Here is a 20,393-nt window from a genome sequence, read left to right on the forward strand (position 1 = left end):
AAAATAGTAAATTTATCTTGGTAATCTGCGTATTTTTAATGCCTCGAAAATTGAAATATTAAATTTTTTATAAAATATTTTCTTTTTTTGGAATGCTTAACCATTGCCCTGAGGGTACTGGTTAGCAAGACCCTTAAAAAATAGTATGTTTATTTGCTAAAAAAACAATTAAGTTTGTTGATTTAAATTAGTTACAGTTAAGTTTATCATGTTTATAGTTTAATCATTTCCCTCATTAATTCAACACAAACCATCATTAGATGGAAGCAGTAGCATACAATTATATTGGTCCATAGAAAGGAACAGAAAATCTCAGAAGAAGTACCAATGAATTGAAAAAGCGGCAAATCAGCTGAGAAGTATAGTAAGATGGTAGGATACATAGTTGATGTCTTTTATGTTGCGAAACATTCGCGTGTGTCAAACAACATGTGATGGACCTAACAACCAGGTCAACATATGCAGCTAGTGACCAAATAGAGAAACATGCATTAAGTTGTCAACAACAATTTAATGTCATAACATACTTCAACATGCTGAGTTGGGTATAGTGTATTAGGACATCATTAAAGTTCTCAACGGTGACCGCTTCGAGTTTTGTAACATGTGGCTGTGACAATTCTTACTTCTCTTTCCATAATTATAAACTATACTAATATATTTTAGAACAATTAAGCATTATTTCATTAGCTAGAGTTTTCTATAAGAATAAACTGCCATAATATTTTATTAAACACCATATTAATATTTTTATCCAAATCATTAATTTTGAGATTTTTTTTAATAACTTTTTTTTTTATAGTTTTTCTAAGTTTTTATTTTTTTTTCAATTTGTTTATCTTCTCTTCATCTGATCTACTCTTCTTGTTATAGAATCTACATGTCATTTCTCTACATATTCAAATCACCTAAGTTTATTTCTACAATCTTCTATGTTATAAGAGCTACCTCGACACTCTCCTTAATATTTTTATTTCTAATTTTATTTTGTCAAGTCTTACCACACGTCTACCGCAACATCTTTATCTCTGCGACACATACTTTATTCTCGTGTTGATTCTTAATAGCACAATATTATGTCGTACAAAAACGCAGGTTTTACAGTAGTCTGATAAAATGTTCCCTTCAACTTGAGCGATACCTTTTGCATCATATAAAACACATGATTTCTTTCTCCATTTCAACCACACCCACCTTGAAATCGATGGTTTACATCCTCTTCTAATTCTCCATCATTTTTGTATTACCGATCCAATATATTTAAACTATGGGACTTGAAAGATAATATGATCTCCAACTTTCACCTCTAGGTTCGAAACACTTTTTCTTTTATTGAACTTACATTTCATATACCCCATTTTACATCTGCTTATGCAAAAAATCCTGTGTTTTAAAAGTTCGTCTCCATGTTTTCAACCTCTCATTTAAATCCTCTTTCGACTCTCCAAGAAGAATTGTATCATCTGCAAAAAAACATTCATCTCGGTGCAAGCTCTTGGATGTGTTACGCAAGTACATCTAAAATTAAGGTAAAAAGGTAGGGGCTTACGGTTGAACCTTGATGCAAATCATTTGTAGTGGAAGAATTGATTGTCTCTCCATCATGTATCTAAACACTAGTCGATAACCCTTCATATATATATATATATATATATATATATATATATATATATATATATATATATATATATATATATATATATATATATATATATATATTAGCTCGAATATATTCTAATAAATAAATAAAAAATAAATATTTTTATAGGATTAAATATGTTTTTAGTCCCTATAAATAATTAAAAATTTCGTTTTAGTCCTTATCAAAAATTTCTTTAAAGAAATTCTCCTAAAATTTTTCGTCCACAATTTTAGTCACTGTCATCTATTTGAAAAAACAGAAGCTGGCGTGACACACTACATGAAATGAAACCACACTTAAAATTATGATTACACAATAACATATTAAATTGTGGGATTTATAAACCTCCCTAAATCAAGTGATTCAAACGTAAACTAAAATTTCATCTCTTCTCGACACTCTTTACTGGGATGAAGAAAAATCCTAAGAAGATGAAGACACATATTCTCGACAAATTAAGTGATGTCACAACAAACAACAACATCACCACATTTTTACAGATCATATTATAACAAGATTTGAATTGAAAACTTATCTTCATTGCGAGAATCTTCTTCTATGTGTACTTTTAGGTAACTAACCATTATCATGTACTCTTTCAGGTACAATATACATACCAATATGGAGCACTAATTGAAAACTTTAACTTCTACATAAATACAAAAGAATATTTAAAAAAAAATACATAAATATGAAATAGAACTTTGCAGAAGATATTAAAAATAAAATTACTTCTTTTTTTATATTACAATACAAGTATTCTTTGATGACAAGAACTGCTTAGTATGAATGTGTCAAAAGTGAAATTAATGACAAAATTGTAGAACTCATATCTCTCTGTTTTCTGCAACTTGCTGGTAAAAGTGAAATTAAAGATTGGTCTTGTAGAAGTGAATCTTTATCTTAGACTAAAAAAGCACCAAACATTTAACTATGTTGTTTTGTAAACTGTCTTCAATTCAACAAACTTTATAGATGCATCATGCATCTGTATTTAGATTTTTAAAATTTCGTGCAAATTATGAGCAATTTTTTGGTGTGCCATTTTTTCTAATTCAGTAGCAGCAATTCTACACGTTTGTTAGTTTATGAATTTGTTAGCTTATGTTTTAATCACTTAATTTAGGAAGCTGGTTTATAACCCCACAATTTAAGCAGTCAAATATGATATTGACCTAAAGTGATGAGGCCGATCACGTCAGCTTTCGTTAAATTAAATAGATGGTAGGAACTAAAATTCTTGACGAAAAATTTTAAAATGATCATTATTTATAAAAAAAAAAAGTTATACGGACTAAAATTAGATATTTAACCCTTTTTATATAAATATGAGTTTTTTTTTTCATTTAATTATGTCTTATAATTAATATTATGTGTTACTCTCCCACTACTTGTTTTTGTGTTGTCATAAGTTGTCGTATCGGCCAGATTTTTTTTTAAAACCTTGCTTTACAATATTATGTATTTTTTACATTTATATTTATTTATTTTTTTATTTTTTTAAAATTTATTTACAAATTAATTTTTAAAATATTATTTGTGTCTTTAAAATCTATTCTTAAATTAATTATCAAAACCTACAGAAGAATGGAACGTTGGATCATTTCGTAGATGCATCTACGGAAGAAATTCAGTTGTTTGAAACGTAAGGTACTTCCGTAGATGCATCTACAGAAGAGCAAATATTTTTTTTCTTTTATTGTTATAATTACATAGTATCTAACTCGATTTTTTTGTATCACAGTGCAGACATTATAGCCGACCATTCAGACTGCATTATACATGGGAGGACTGCACAACATGCATCCGTGCAACGTGAACGAATGCATGTAGTATCACAAGTGACTGATGGAACTGTCGTTCCAGCGATGTACTTGCTACACTCGTTCTAGCAAGGTCTTCTCCACCCGTTCCAAATGAAGGGTCTTCTCCATCCACTACTTCATCACGGAGGCCTCGGGATGATGTTGAGGGTTCCTCACAATGCCCTCCGCCTGCAGACGTCGGAGGGGCAGTTCATCTACTCCTATGCATGTGCTAGTGACGGCCGATGCAGGATCTTCGGTGCCACCTCCTAAGTTGCACAAGGATGATGAGGTGTCGGAGCCTGTCTGGTACCCGGAGGTCCTATAGATGCATCCATGTTGACAGGGTATGCAGATCATTCAGCCACACATATTATGGAGAGGGAGGTAAATTTTCTTTGGTTATTGCTTATTACTTTTTTCTTTAGTTTTTGATTAATTGTTTCTAACTTTGCTTATTAATAGCAGTATTTTTTTAGAAAATTTCAAGATAGGGAACCTCAGAAGTTCTACAACCACGGCCGAAAGATTGTCGTTTTCGCGCAGCCTGACGAGGCATGGATCTGGGATGTCCTCACAACTTCTAGGCTAAGGGACCTCTGTCAGGTCGGGTTCTAGACGATACATAATGGATGCTAATGGAATTTACAGAGAGGTGGCATCTAGAGACATCATCATTTCATCTTCCTCACGGTGATATTACCATCACTCTTGATGACATTGCATGCCTCCTGCATATACCTATCAGGGGTACCCTCCTTAGTCACGGTAAGCTTATGAAGGAGGAACCGAGGGAGATGCTGATTATGGAGCTGGGGGTTAATCCTGAGGATGCGCTTGAGGAGGTTGAGGGGACATGCGAGGCGCACGTCAGGTTTCACTTCTTGAGGCGACGGTACGATGCCGAGCTCCTTACAGCACAGGCTGCTGCTGGTGACGATGATGAGGTGGATATACACAGGCAGCAAGCATTGAGATGTTACTTTCTATTTATGTTAGACACCCAACTGTTTATGAACACGAGTTCCACGTACACGGATGTCGTTTACCTGAGATACTTATCAGACATTGCACGTGTCCGGGAGTATAACTTGGGAGCGGCTACATTGGTGTACTCCTACCACAGACTCGAAGAGGGATACTTGTGGAAGGCAAGTATTGTGGCAAGCAGTTGTACCCTTATAGTGGTAACAATCTTATACCCTTCAACGTTTTCTCAAAATTTGTTATATATTTTTGATAATATATTTGATCCCCATGTTTTATTTTTCAAGGTTGGATACTACAACACTTCCCAGAAATTACTGGCTGGGTAGAGGTGTCAAGTTACACTGAGACCATTCCGCGTGCTAAAGCCTTCGCCCCCTCAAAGGGAATCAGGTGTTGGATCCTTACACGCACCGTTTTGACCGCATGGTCGTTGAGGACGTCTGATATTATTGTTATGATGATCACCGTGATACGGTTCCGTGAGATGACATCACCCTATATTCTGGATGGTTGGCTGCCAGTTCGACCATTATTGTTCGTTATTTTCCAGAGCGCATCATGCGTCAGTTTGGCTACCAGCAGACGACACCTCGTCACCCTTCTAACTCCACTCCTAATGCCATGATTTGTCGCCAGCTAGATGATGTCTTTGCAGACTGAGAGCATCACATGGTTCCTGACGAGGCTCGGATGACCAGATCAGAGGTAGATTGGAGTTGAGGTGACGGGTACATCACCTGGTACTATAGAGTGTCACATCCATACATGATTCCCACTGCACAAAGATCGCCGTCCAGACCAGTCCATGGGAGGTTTTGCAGACTCATCAGGCTCAGTTGGACCACACTCAGATTGTTCTTCCTCGGTGTCGTTAGATAGTTGACATGGGGTGGGCAGGCATTGCAAATGGTTTCTTTCCTGAGGGGTTTGATGTCAGTCATGTAGTGGAAGGTATGATTAGGCTGGCAGAGGATGCATTTTTTTACCATCGACATCGTGCCAAGACAGGTGGGCCACTTGACACTAGAGGCTGAGTAGGAAGCAGTCGGCGTGGTGGACGTAGAGGCGAGGGCGGGGCTAGAGGCGCAGGATGATATCCGACACACACATTAGTGATGCATGTGATTTTTTTATATCTGTTGTTAAGTATCTTTTTTTTAGGGTTGGCTTAATTTTTGTAAAAGAAATAATAGTATCAGTTATATAATGCATAATAACAACAGGTACAACAAAGAAGTCCCACTGAAATGATAGAACATGTTATGTTCAAGTAATCCAACATCTGGAATAACATGTCACATGGGATGTCATGACATCATGCCTAAGATGAAGAGAAGAGTATTAGTTAAATCAGTTACAATTTAATTACTACAGAATAATGCAGAATATTCCATGAAGAATCAATAAGGCGTGGGCTATTGGACAGGTCTGAAGAATCAATAAGAAGATTTGAGGATTCAATCAGAAGAATCAAATCAGAATATTTGAAGATTATATCGTTTCTAAATATGGAGAGATTCTCGGAAACTAAAAGATTGAAGACCTTGTTTGTAGCAGAAGTTACTGCGATTTGTAACAGCAAATATGCTCTGATTGAAGGCTCAAATCCAGTTGAGTATATGTTATAAATAGAAGCATTGTAACATAGAAAAATAAGACAACCATGAGTAGAAAAGATGTAATCATTAGGGTTTGCCAAAGTGAATCTCCCGGGATGTGGGAAGGTCACTATAGTCCTCGAAATCTGTATGTAAGAAGAGTATGTATTGTTCTTGGAGGAAGCCTTGAAGTAACTCCAGGGTAGTGTTCATAGTCAAGAGTCTTGGCTAGGGATTGTCATGGAAGTGTGTCTTCCAAACTGTTTTTCTGTGTGATCAGAATGCGTTGGGTATTAGGTTGTTGCTACAACTTCTGGGACTGGAGAACTGTACAACATCACTGCGGTGTTAGTAAGTGGGATGGAGATATTCCATATCTAGAGAGGATCTAGGTAGAAGGGTCATTGGGTAGGGATTAAGTGAGGGGTTGTAAACGGGGATGCTTAGCTCTGAATTAATATTGCTGATAATGAACTTCATTCATGGCTTGGTATGCCTCCAGAGTAGGTGTGTTTATCACCGAGCTGGTCAACAATTACTGGTGTTATTTATCTTTCAGTTTGGCATAAATCCATGTATATACCTCGCTAATGTTTCTTGACATATCATATGTCTCGACATCTCTCAAGACATCTGAATCTGTTACACCAGAATTTCATCTGTATTTTGATTTCATTTATGTACGCTACTTTGATTATGTATTTGACATGTTGGCCGACGATTTATATGATGTATTTTTTTTGTACTATTTACTATTGCCTTTAAATTGCATTACTTTAATTTACTATAATTTGATTTTCCATTTTTGTTATAAAAATTGTGTTTTGGAGTGAAATGTATGTGATTTAAAAAGATAGAATGTTCCGTAAGTACATCTACGTAACACTCTATTTTTAACATGTTCCATAGATGTACCAACAGAGCAATTGTTGAACTGAAATAATTTGAATTAAGTCAACATTTACTATGTTTTTTAACGCTTCCGTAGATGTACCTACAGAAAAAAAATGTACTTCCAAATGTGCATCTACGGAAGCAATGGACATAATTGAAATTTCGCTAGATAGTTGGGAGAATTGGCCAGTTTGTTTCAGCTTTAAAAAAATTGATTTTTTCTTTGTATTTTTGAAAATTGATTTTTCAAACCTGTTTTTCAAAATATTACAAGTTTTTTTATATTCGTTTTTTCTAAAATGAAACACTAATTTTGACATCCTAGAACATAAACATAGATTATTGAAGACCAAAACTTAGTCAAAATCGCAATTTTTTCAAAAAGTTGTATTTCAAAAATGATTTTTATGAAAATCTATTTGAAATAGCTTCAAAATTAAGTGATTTTTTGAAATTTTGATATCCAAAATTTTTCTCCATAAATAGATGAAATACCTAAAATCACATTTTAAGAATAACTATTCAAACAAAATTTTCATTTGAAACTTTTATAAAAAGTTTTTTTGCAAAAATTTTTTTCACAAAATTTTTTAACACTGTAAAAATCATTTTAAAAAAAAGCCAAAACAAACGGGCCTTTAATGGTTTAATGAGATATTCTCTTTTTTTTTTCTCACAGATCCACATGGTTGGTCTGGTGGCTCTCAGAATATGAAATTTCATTTAGAAATTGTAGTGTTACAAATATTAATTAAAAAAATAAAAAATTCTTAATATATTATGAGAAAAAGTCGGATGCATGTAAAATATTTTTATAGTGTCAATCAATCACCACCATGTATTTAATTAAAATATTTTTTATTTTAAAAAAATAATTAATGACATGACAGATTGATGGTTTTCTATTTGATAACAGTGTAAAATTATTTTGCACTACTTTATAACTCATATTATTAAATTTAAATTAAATAAAAATTCAAATATTAGCTTTATCATTCGCAATTAGATCTTCTTCATTCTCATGAATTATATATGCTGTATAGAGTCATACAATTTTGATAGCGAAGAACATGTCAATTTCTTACACAAGATACCCAAATATCTTTATGTCATGTATATCATACAAGAATAATATTATATATATATATATATATATATATATATATATATATATATATATATATATATATATATATATATATATATATATATATATATATATATATATATATATATATATATTTAAAATCCAATGGTTCAGATTCATTCTCACATTCTCATATAAATATGTCATTCTCATATGATATGTCCTATATATATATATATATATATATATATATATATATATATATATATATATATATATATATATATATATATATATATATATATATATATATATATATATATATATATATATATATATATATATATATATATATATATATATTACAAATAAAATATATGATTTCAAATTCTAACTTCCATTACATTCTCATATTATAAATTTTATCAAATAACTATTACTCATAGCTAGCACAATTAATAGTTTAAAAAAACTATAGTATTAAAAATGAAAAAATATTTCGAACAAATTTCATTTACTCATAAATATAAATATGACCCTCGCAATTTATTAAGTCATTATATATAAAATTACTTAGTAGAATAACTCTAGAATTACAAATTTTAAATTTAATAACTAAATTTCAATGGCAAAATTGTAAGTTTTTTATAGAGTTTTATTCTTCTATTAACAATTCATAGTCAAATTCATATTATATAATAAAAACTAATAAAAATCCTGCAGCATTAAAATCCAAAGTTTATAAATCTTTTTAAAATTTCATTTTCCTGAATAGATAAACTTAGGGTTAAAATTATAAAATTATCATATATTTCAAACATGTAGTGTTGTGTGAAACATTAACAATTTTGTGTATGCTCCACTTAAAGATATAAGATACTAAAAATAAAAATTTTGTGCATTTAATTTTTAAAGTTCAATGTTTGTCTTAATAAAAAAAAATGTTAGGTTAATTTGCCAAAAAAAAAAAGTTAATTTTGTTGATTTAAATTAGTTTACCTTAAGTTTGTCTTGGTTGTAGTTTCCCTCGTTAATTCAACACAAACCATCATTGGTGAATAACCATGGAAGCAGTAGCCTAGATTTATATTGGTCCATAGAAAGTAACAGAAAATCTCACAAAAAGTATCAATGAATTGAAAAAGCGGCAAATTAGCTGAGAAGTGAAAGCATAGTAAGATATATAGTTGATATCTTTTATGTTACGAAACATTCGCGTGTGTCAAACAACATGTGATCAACCAGGTCAACATGTGCAGCTAGTGAACAAATAAAGAAACATGCAATGAATTCTCAACAATAATTTCATGTCATAACATACTTCAACCTGCTGAGTTGAATAGTAGTGTGTTTGCACATGATTAAAGTTCTCAACAGTGACCACTTTGAATTTTATAACAACTGACAATTCTTACTTCTCTTTCCATAATTATAAACTCTTTTAAAATATTAAAATTACTAACAAATCTCTTTAACATATTCCATCCCATTCAAAATAAGTATTTCTATATTCTATAATAGTTAGACAATAGGCTACAATCTAGAGGCGTGAATAGATCGCAAATGAAATTTTCTTAGTTTAAAAAACGGTTTTTAAAAAATTGTTTAATTATGGTAAGTAGAAGCAATTCCGAATCGACAATAGTCTATCGGATCGTTATTAAAATGATAGAATCACTACAAAAAAACTGCTCTGCAGCGACGTGGATCCCACGCCGCAACATGCAACATCACGTCACAACCAAAAACTAGCGACGTGTCCACCTACGTCGCAGGAGCACGTGTGGCAACTCATTAGCGACGTGGAATCCACGTCAGAAGGTAGCGACGTGACTCCAACGTCGCAATAAAGTTACATGGGAAACATCTCCATGCACGCAGAGCAGGTGTGGCAGGTGTGGGGAAGTGTGATTTTGACTTTTATAGCGACGTGGATTTCACGTCGCTACTTTGAATGCTATTTTTTTTTTAAAATTTAATCACGCAGGATGAATTGTATTTTTATATAATAAATTAATTAATTTATATAATAAAATTTATATATAATAAAATTTATATAATAAAATTTATATATAATAAAATTTATATAATAAAATCTATAAAATATAATTTATATAATAAAATTTATATAATAAAATTTTATAAAATAAATTCATATAATAAATTTTATATAATAAATTCAATTAAATAAAACTAAAAATTTAAAACTAATATTTTAATGAATCAAAATGTAGAATAAGTTACATAAATATAAATTTAAAACAAATAAAATACAAAATGTTTTTAAGAGGCATCATCATCACGTCGCAACCTTGCCACGTGAGACTCACGTCGCAACATGTCAACGGTAACATTAATTAATGTTCCTGCCTGCAATGCTGACACCATGTCAGTTCAGTGGAACGTTGTATTTTCCCTCTAAAAGTTGCGACGTGTTTGTAACGTCACAACTAAATTTTTTAAAATTTGAATCTTCCCCCCTACGTGAATGTTATAATTTTTTCTATTTTATTTTTTAAACTTAATATAGTGACGTGTATCCCACGTCGCAACATATTTTACTCACCCCAATGTCTGACTCCTCAATACTTTATGTTAATAAAGTTATATAAAATTAAAAAACATGTAGCGATGTGGTTGTCACGTCGCAAAAGGGATAAAGTACCCACGTGAATTCCACGTCGCTAATGTATGTCGCTGGAGACAGTATTTCTTGTAGTGAATATGCGTTTAAACTGTAACTAACGTATTCGATTGATGAGAAAATTTATCAATATTTTTTCAACAAAAACGTATGAATAAAATCACGCAATGATAATCGAGTTCCATTGAAATATTAAACAAAAACTTGACTTAAGCAATTTTTCGAACACTTGGTGTCCAATCAATTCTATTTAGATTTTTCTTTGATTTTGTTGATATAAACATTCAATTGATATCTTATAGTGCAATCAACTCAACAAAACAATTTGTAATATTTGAAGAAGAAATTATCTCAATGTATAGATTGCACAATCAATTAATTCATAATTTGCAATGAAAGTAAAAGTGTGTGTGTGTGTGTGTGTGTGTGAGAGAGAGAGAGAGAGGGAGAGAATGATTTGTTTAAACAAATCTCCAATCGATCTCGCTATGGGTACATCTGCCCCTAATTCGTACTGGAATTGAGAGAATAAAAATTAACCTTTGCAAATGTTGTTTACAAGAGAAAAAATAGCAATCTAACCCTCCAACTCCTCTGTTTGATGTCGATCCTAGCTTCTTTTATTTTCTTAATCTTGAGCTTGATCAAGTAACCCAATACTTCCAAATTGATCCTCCAGTTACCGATACTTTTTTGACAGAACTCTTTTCTTTGACAATTTCACTCAGCTGATTCCAAATTGTGAACTATTGTGACCCAAGATTATCAAAATGATCATCCGGTTACCGTTACTCCTTTGACAGAAATGTCTTTCTTCAAAGTTTTCACTCTACTGAATCCAATTTGTTAAATCTTGTCCCAAATTAATCCTTGATCTTGGAGAAAAATCCCAATTGGATTTATCTTGAAACCCCCAAAGAATTTCTAACTCAATTAATTACAACAAACCTAATTGGACCTTATCAAACTATCTCTTGATCACACATCAAAAGCGATTATATGTAGTTGTTGTATGTATGCAATGAAAGAGGATGAAGATGGAGAAAAATTATTTGTATGTTTTTGGTTTCAATTAATTTGAAATGATGTATGCATGACTTTATATGTGTGTGTAAAAGAGAAAATAGAAAAAACCAGGTTTGCAAAATTACAAATTTGGATATTTAAAGTAAGAATGTATTTACTCATCTGACTTATGTATTGACATATACTGAGCAGAAGCTTATGTTTGATGTGTATGTATTGACACATCCAACTTATGTATTGACTATTGACGTAGTAAATCAAACAATCAATGTTCAGAACCTTAGGGCTATCAATCAACATGTAAAATAGAACATTTTGGTATCAAGAACTGTATGAATTGAGCTCCTTTTAAGGGAGCTCGAAGTTGAGTCACATAACTCTCAAAATGGGGTCGGGCAGAATGATTGAGAGGACCTGGGAATTTATCAAGGGCTCAGCTAGCTTCAACAAACCACCAAGAAGCTATTGCAATGCTTAGATTTGCTTGAAAGTCCCTGCAACTTAGAATTCGATTTCACCTTGAACCTGAAAAAGTTATGGTGAGTACACTATAAAAATGGTGTTACAGATCAAGAACAGGTGTTTGGATAGCTTCTATATGATGTTTAGAAGTTATCTAAACCATAAAGCCTCAAAATGCACGAGTGGAATTGATTTTGGCAAGTTTGAGTTCAAAGGTTCTTTAATGAAAAATTTGAAGGGTGATTTCTGGTTATGGGCTCTTGGCAAGTGTTTGGAGGTATGGTACAGCTTCTATATAGTTATTAGAAGTTGTTTGAAGGGTTAACTTGGCTTAGAAGTGTTTGGTTTGAAAAATGGCAAGTTAAGACCTTAAAAAGACCTTTAATGAAGGTTGAAAAGTGATTTTTGGTTATGGAGGATTTTAAAGGCTAAGGAAGGTATATACACCTTCTATATGATGTTTAGAAGTTGTCTAAACCATTTGTTGACACCCAGAACTCTTAGAACGAGAATTCATTATAAAAGTGAAAAGATCAAAAAATGGAGAATTTCAAGTGAAGGTGGACTTGGAGAATTCTGGTGTAAATGATCTAAGATGCAAGGTCCTCTATTTATAGGCAAAAATTAGGGTTTGTGGATGGCAAAAGTTCAGAGTTTTAAGTTCACATGTGACTTGTGTACCATCTTGCTTGTTTGTGAAGAAATGAGAAAGGTATGGTTTCAATAGTGAGGTACAAAGCTTTAAGCATGCTTGCAAGGTTTTGATTTGATCTTAGAGGCTTGCTTGTGGGTTTTAACTTGCTTTTGAGGCAGAAGAGACATTGTAGTGGCTCGAGGAGTGGACTTTGTGCATAAAGTTAACTTTACTAGAATGGAAGTGTTAACTTTGTGCCATTAATGGAATGATCAATTGGATAATGGTTTAAACGCTTGGATTATAGCTCAAAAGCAAGTGTAATTTTCTGATTATGGTGCTTTGAACAAGTTATATGGGCTTCAAGAAAGGAATCTTTCAAATTTGAACAAGTTTAGTTCATAACTTCTTCACTTTCTTCATGTTTCTTCTTCATTTTCAAATGTTCATGGTGGCATATTGACAAAATCATATCTCCTTGCTCAAGCCATGAAATTTCATGCTACTTAGCTCTTTGGAAAGCCCTTGCTACATACTTCAAATGAGTAGTTAAAAGTTTCCTCAAACTCTTTTTGGATCATTGAGAAAAATGACCATAAAGTTAAGAAAAAATCCAAGTAAAACGCTTGAAAATTTCTACAAGTCTTTTGAAAGTTATCTTCTTAATTCCATATCTCTCAAAATAATCACTTTTTGAAAAAAGTTCCAATGTGATAAGTTGTTTTTTTGCCAAGATCTACAACTTTCATGTTGGGAGACTTTTTAGTGTGTAAGCAAAATTTGGAGATCTATGAATTAGGTCAAAATACACTTAAAAACCCTAATTTGACTTTTTGTTGACTTTTTGATTCTTGATGAATTCTTTGAATTTTCTTTGATCAAATGTCTTCAATATCCATATGATAATGATTTGGATCCTTAAAAGTCCATAGTTGACTGTTTTTTTCAAAAGTCAAAGGTTGACTTGCAAACTTGACTTTTTCCAAATGAACTGCAATTTTGTGATTTCTGAATGAATCAAGCTCTCCTTTTCAAATGAATGATATGGATGGACTATAATGTTTATTTGGATGTCCTTGAATCATATTTTGAGTCTTGGAACTATCTCTTGATTAAAAGTCAATCCTCCATAGAAATTAGGTCAAAAACCCTAATTGAAGCTTCTGATGAACTTGAAGGTGATTAATCTTGCATTGACCCATCCTTGGGTTTTGATTTTGATTGAAGAACCCCTTGAATCATAGAAGAATGTTGAATTTCTTTGTGGGCCTTAAAACCCTAATTTGCTCAACTTCCTCTTGATTAGTTTCCTATTTTGGGACACAAGCAACAAACAACAATTTTTTTTTGTATTTTGGGTTAATAAAAGATAAATGCATGATGATAATGATGATCCTAATATTTAGGCTATGGTGGGATCTCAGTGGTCAAAAATTAGGGTGCAACACCTTCGAGTAACCTTCCCCTTCGACGACGCCGGTGAGTTTATGTTTGAAATAGTGACGGCGAGGAGAACAGTGACGGCGAGGATGTGACGGCAAGGAGAATAACGGTGACGTTAGTGAACGGCGAGGAATCATAGGGTAACGGCGAGGAGAGTACGGAGGAAATATGGAAGACGAAGGAAATATGGAAGAAGAATGAGCCAAAACGCGTGTTTGTTACTTTTATTTTAAAAATTTTAATTTTAAATTAGTTACGCCAGCGCTTTTAAAAGCGCCTTCGAAGCTAGCCATATACCAGCGTTTTTTTCCTAAAAGCGCTTTCGTAGCCTACCCCTATAGGAGCGCTTTTAAAAGCACTTTTATATCTTACCCTATAGCAGCGCTTTTATAAAGCGCTTTCTTTTAAGGTAGCCTTAGAAAGCGCTTTTTAAAAGCGCTTTCGTAGGATCCCCTATAGCAGCACTTTTTTCCCTTGTTTTTTAGTTTTGTTTTTAGCGAAACCTATATCAGGGCTTTTGCCTAAAAGTGCTTTCGTAGATGTGCTGCTAAAAGCCAAATTTGGCGTAGTGATATGTTGTATATAATAGAAAAAAAGTTCGTTTCACCTAATTTCTAGTATTGACAAGTAGCTAAGCCACTTTTAAATATTCGGATATAGTTGAATGGTTATTAACCAGTTTAGTTACTAATGGTTTGGTTATACATTCATATAATTCAAATATAATTAAATGGCTACTAACCGGTTAAATTATTTTGGATTCAGTTATAATCCAAATCCAAATATTTTAATTCTCAAAATAATTTCTTTTTCGAAAAAAATAATCGGAAAAAATAATTTTCAAAACTGGATTTTTTTAAAAACCGGTTATATAATCATAACCAAATTTATAACCAGTTTTGATTAAAATGTAGTTATGGTTATAAATCTAAACCATTTAAATAGTTATGGTTTGATTTTTGAAATTAACCAACCATGCAGACCCCTAAGTAGCTTAAATCAATAACATACCAACTTCATGTCATAAAGAAATTCAGCACTCAATTTTTATTGAATAATACATAGTTCTCTACGGGTTAAAGTTTTCTTGATAAAGAATAAAGAAAAGGATAAAGCTAACATGTGCTCCAAGGCATATATTAAGAAATCCAAATATAAAAAATTTATATTGAAAAACATAATAAACACATTAATTATCAACTTTTAATAAAAATAATATATAATCTAAGAAAAATAATTTCACGTTTAAGTCTTAACATATGTCCTAATGATACAACCCTAAAGAAAACACATCTAACATGAACTAATGGTGATATTTAGATCAAGTCATTGCCTAAGATTTTTAGTTGGATTATATGCTTACATATCTAATAATTATTTGGACCCTAAATAATAATTCCATGTTTCAATCTCAAGTAAACAATGATGCATCAGTATCTTTTTAAATTAAGACAACCCTTTCAAATGGACAATTAACAAGTCAATAAATTTCATCAAGAACCATATAAGTGGTAAAGATATCTAGCATACATCAAGTTGGAAACCCGTTCTTATATGATATTGTAGCAAATGGCCGCAATATAATTGATGTTGGCAAGTAACACTACTAGAAATTTGGCCTACGGCCACGCTAAAATTTTTCACAGCTCAAAAACTGTGGCCACATATATGATTTGGCCATGGTTATCAAAGCGTAGACGTATGTTATAGAATATTGATTCCGGAGTGTAAAACTGTGGCCTGTACTTCAATTGCCACGGTTATATAACGGTAGATATTTTAAACCGCAACTAAAAAACCGAGGCCTATAATTTTCAGTTCAAACTGTGGCCAAAACCCCAAAAAAAAAACCCTCCAAAAGTTCCCTCTTTTTTTTTTTAGTTTCCCTCTATCTTTTAATATTTTATTTTCCATTATAATTTTCACTTCAAAATGTGACTCAAGCCCAAAAACACATACCCCTCCAAAATTTCCCTCTTTTTTTTTTTGTTTCCCTCTCATTAATTATTTTCTTTTCTAATTTATTTAGCTTCTCTAATTAATTATTTTCTTTTTTAATTTTTTTTAATTAAAAAAAAGGAGAAAATTTTAAAAACGTAAATACAATATGTTTACATTCTCTTAAGTCAAAGTTTGGATTCTGAAAACCTAGAAGGAAAAGAAAAGAGGAGGAGCCTCTCTCTCCCGTCCTCACGCTCTCCGCTCTCTCTTCCACGACGAACAACAACATCAGCGGCGCTTAATAAAGCTCAACCATGGTAGCTTTTTGTTCTCATCATCATCTCTCTTGAGAGCGACAACAACAACGATGGTCTTCGGTTCTCTCTCTCTTGCGAAAACGACGACAATAACAGAAAAATCTCTCTCTCGGTTTCTCACGGCGGCCATGGAATAAGCTCGAAGAATCTCACATACTCACGAATCCAGGTATGCTTCTTCCGAAAATTTTCATTTTCCTCTCTTGGAGGGAGGTTTTGATCTAATTGTGTGTTCTGAGATCTGGTTTTGGTTTGTGTTTGTATTTTTCATTTTCTTTACTTCACATGCTCTTCTTTATTTCTTCGTCGTTTCTCTTGATTCCGTTTCTCAATTCTTTCTATTCATCAATTTTCATTTCATGACTATTTCAGTTCAATATTTTAGTGTGTTCTTTAGTTTCGCTGATTGCGATTTTGTTGATTTGATTTTAACTTGTGTAGATCTATCTGGAGCATGTGTGGTGAATGCTGAATGGCGAAAGTAGCTACACCAAGTGCCATGCCTCCGAGTTCTCGTGGAATTTCATCGGTACCTCTAAAAGGTGCTTCTATTGCTAAAAGAAAGACGCCTTCATAACTTAGGGTTAGTCTGGGAAGGAAAATGTAAAGGTTAACCTTTATTTTCTACCAATTGAAGATGTTGTGATCTGTTCTACTAGTTTAACCTTTATTTATTACATGATATAGTCCGGAGGCGTGTGCTGCAATCTTGTGGAAGAGTGCTAAAGCTGCTCCAAAGGTATATATATATGTATATATATATATATATATATATATATATATGTATATATATATATACAAAATCGATACTTGAATGTGCAGATTGCAAATCATTGTTTTGTTATGTTTGGAGAGCTTCTATACAGAATTCAAATAAATTCATGACAGTGGAGGTGTAAGTTTTGTTTCTCTATCTATAAAGCCTATCTATGAAGCACGGACACAAGAAACACGACACCGACACTGATATGTCGACACCTCGACACTTGTAATAATTTGAAATTCGGTGCTTTGTATAAACCTTGTAGGATTATGAAGTGGAAACAGGTATCTAATACTGATACGTATATGCACCAATAATAATTTTAAGAAAATGAAAGTAATCAATATAATCAAATGTGTATGCATTGGTGTTGTGTTTTTGTAAGATACATACATGTAAGAAACTGACATGTGATGTTGGTCTTGTAGGGATGGTCACTTTATTATATTCAAAAGGCATTTACTACAGCTGCCTCTAAGTTGGAAAAGATTGGATATGGTAAGCTTGATTTTTATTTCTTCTGTCACATAGAATTTGCTGAACTTTTCTATACATGTAATGGCTGTATTTTAATGTGAGTTGCAGCAGACTTAGGGAGAATAAGGAAGCTATAGAGCCTAAGGAAGATCCAGAAAGGGATCAAAGAATTGTTTTTGCCTATCAGGTTATTTGGTTGGCTCTGTTCTATTTTTGTCTTGGATTATATTTGAACTACTACTAGAGTTGTATTGTATCAAGTATGAATGGCTAATATGCAAATGTTGATGATAGATAATCTAGCAAGCTTCCTGCAGAGTCATGTTTAGTCTGATTATGCAAGCTTTTTCATTATATTTAGTCTGATTATGCTACTACCTGTTGGTATATGTTAATATTACATCTTCGGCGGTGCTTTGCAGAGTCATGTTTAATGTCTAACATGATGGTATATTTAATTACTCAAAAATACACTCCTAGTTGAATTGAGTAAATAGCTACACTAGATAATCTAGACATAACATTGCAGGAAGTGATGCATTTCTTACATCAACTTACTGCTGGTATGGGCCAGAATGTAAAATTCAGAGTGAGAAACATAGGCGAGGGAGACGATTTAACTGTTGCAGTAAAATGGCAGTTGGGTCATAGTCCTATCCTATGCTAATTTACTACTTTTCTACTCGCTATTTATTTTTCTCGCAACATATAAGTGATATAAGCTTGATGATAATCTTTTTGGTATGGTAAAATGGAAGGAGGATCAAATCCCATTCACCAGAGGCTGCAGCTTCTTTCAGTTAGCAAAAGTAGAAGAAAACGTGAAAATAAAGTACGTAGCAAAACAAATAATTGAATCAGCAGTTTTCTGTTCAAAACATATATATCTATACTCACTATATAATTAATTTCAGGAGAGCTGAGATATTTATCGAATCACTAGTCAAACCTGGAAGCATAGTTTTGGTAACTACAAAATAGAAACCATCTTGCTAAGTCGGTTGCATTGTTAAAGCACATTCATGAAACACTGAATCAAGTTGATGATCTAGCACATACATGCTTTGGAACACTGTTATGATGCAGATGACAACAAACAGAAAGAAGTATTTGAAACACTTCAGCGTGGACCGAAACGAAGCCGAAGTTCGAGAGGCTACAATCAATGATGCCATGGTACTCAGTTTATAACCCTTCGCACAACTGGAGGTATCTAATATATCTTTATACATTGCTTTTTATATGTTTATTTACTCTATGGTGTGTACCTTGCTATTTTATTGGTGTTTTGTGTGTGTATATTTACAGCTGGTTTTCTCTTGATTATCTATTTTGTTTCAAAAATAAAGTTTTTTCTTGTTATTTTGTTGGGTTTTGTTGTTTTTGTATATAGTTTAAACATTCAATCATGTCATGCATGTGCTTATAGGTATCTTGAACCCGGAGCAATTCAAGTAGTTCAAACTTGTCAAGACAGAACCCGGAGTTGCAGGTTCTGTTGCTTGGTCCTGTTTCATGGTCATTGGTCAACATGTTGTTAGTGTTGGGTTTGGATTCTTGTCCTGTAGTCGAAAGCTTCTGAACAATTTTATGTCAACCTCTTTAATGGGGGCAGACTGAGCTTATCTTTCACTATGCTGATGTTAATTTTCACACCGCATTTGATTTTGATATCTCAATTAATCAGTGGGAACTTAAGCTAGATCTGAAATTTGAAAGATACAAATTTTAGCTTTGGGTTTTCCTTGTTTATTATTTTGGCAATGTTATGAATAGGCATGTTAATTGAACTTGCTTGGCATAAATTATTCCGAATTAGGTTTTACTAGTCTGTGTAAGATTTTCTTGGCACAATTGATTGTGTAATAGATTTGACTAGTCTGTGTAAGATTTCTTTTGGCAGATACATGGTAGTGCATTTCAAACTTTAGTTCATAAATTTAACATCTGGAAAGTATAATTCTTACAATAGCATAACCCTTCACAACACACTGAATGGAATGTGATTCATTGTTAATTCAGTTAAATCTCAATTGGGCCTATTGTTAAATGGGCTAAGTACATTTATGAGAAATTTTTAAGAAGGCTCAAGCCATTTAATACGATGTAATATTTGCAAAGGTGTTTCCTTTCAACGTGTGTCCGATTCTTTAGGTGTCATTATATACTTAATTAACTTCTTTTGATTTATTTCTAGTTTATTATACTAATGGTTTTCCATTCATGACATTGCAGGGATATGCTGATGAATGTTAATTGTCCAAAGCAGCCATAAGAAGAATGAACTATATTGTGGTGATTCATCAAGTTAACAAAAACACCGAACATTGTTGTGAAGTATATATTTACAGTTTAGCTAATCATGAACCAATCAATGTCATAAAAAATGTTTGAATTCTGTCATGAACCTACTTGTGTTTGTTCAACATTACCAAAACTCATTCAAAACAATTGTCAATAATAGATATTTGTATCATTTGATGCAAGTGGTAATAATTATTGGTTTTTGATTATTAATGCATGTGCATATATATATATATATATATATATATATATATATATATATATATATATATATATATATATATATATATATATATATATATATATATATATATATAATGACATATTTATGTAATGATACAAAAATAAAGCGTGGCAAGATTAATG

The 20,393-nt window shown here is 32.2% G+C and overlaps 1 protein-coding gene and 1 long non-coding RNA gene across 17 annotated transcripts; both read left to right on the forward strand.

Moving 5' to 3' along the window:
- Positions 1-4,085: 4,085 nt before the first annotated feature.
- LOC131621380 (protein MAIN-LIKE 1-like) lies at positions 4,086-5,097 on the forward strand. The gene is made up of 3 exons (XM_058892419.1): positions 4,086-4,602; positions 4,722-4,946; positions 4,988-5,097. Exons 1-3 carry the CDS (start codon positions 4,086-4,088, stop codon positions 5,095-5,097), a joined length of 852 nt encoding a protein of 283 aa, XP_058748402.1.
- An 11,254-nt stretch (positions 5,098-16,351) lies between these two features.
- LOC131621428 (uncharacterized) lies at positions 16,352-20,234 on the forward strand. 16 transcript variants are annotated; one of them, XR_009289579.1, is made up of 7 exons: positions 16,352-16,652; positions 16,925-17,086; positions 17,171-17,744; positions 17,832-18,555; positions 18,638-18,932; positions 19,153-19,215; positions 19,959-20,234. It is a non-coding gene; the product is annotated as an uncharacterized LOC131621428 (long non-coding RNA). The 16 variants fall into 16 exon arrangements; XR_009289582.1 differs by lacking the exon at positions 19,153-19,215 and having other exon boundaries at positions 17,832-17,910; positions 18,253-18,555; positions 19,959-20,233; XR_009289584.1 differs by lacking the exon at positions 19,153-19,215 and having other exon boundaries at positions 17,835-17,910; positions 18,253-18,555; positions 19,959-20,233.
- Positions 20,235-20,393: the final 159 nt, after the last annotated feature.

Source organism: Vicia villosa, unplaced genomic scaffold (assembly GCF_029867415.1).
Source record: "Vicia villosa cultivar HV-30 ecotype Madison, WI unplaced genomic scaffold, Vvil1.0 ctg.000004F_1_1_1, whole genome shotgun sequence".
Lineage (NCBI taxonomy): Eukaryota > Viridiplantae > Streptophyta > Magnoliopsida > Fabales > Fabaceae > Vicia > Vicia villosa.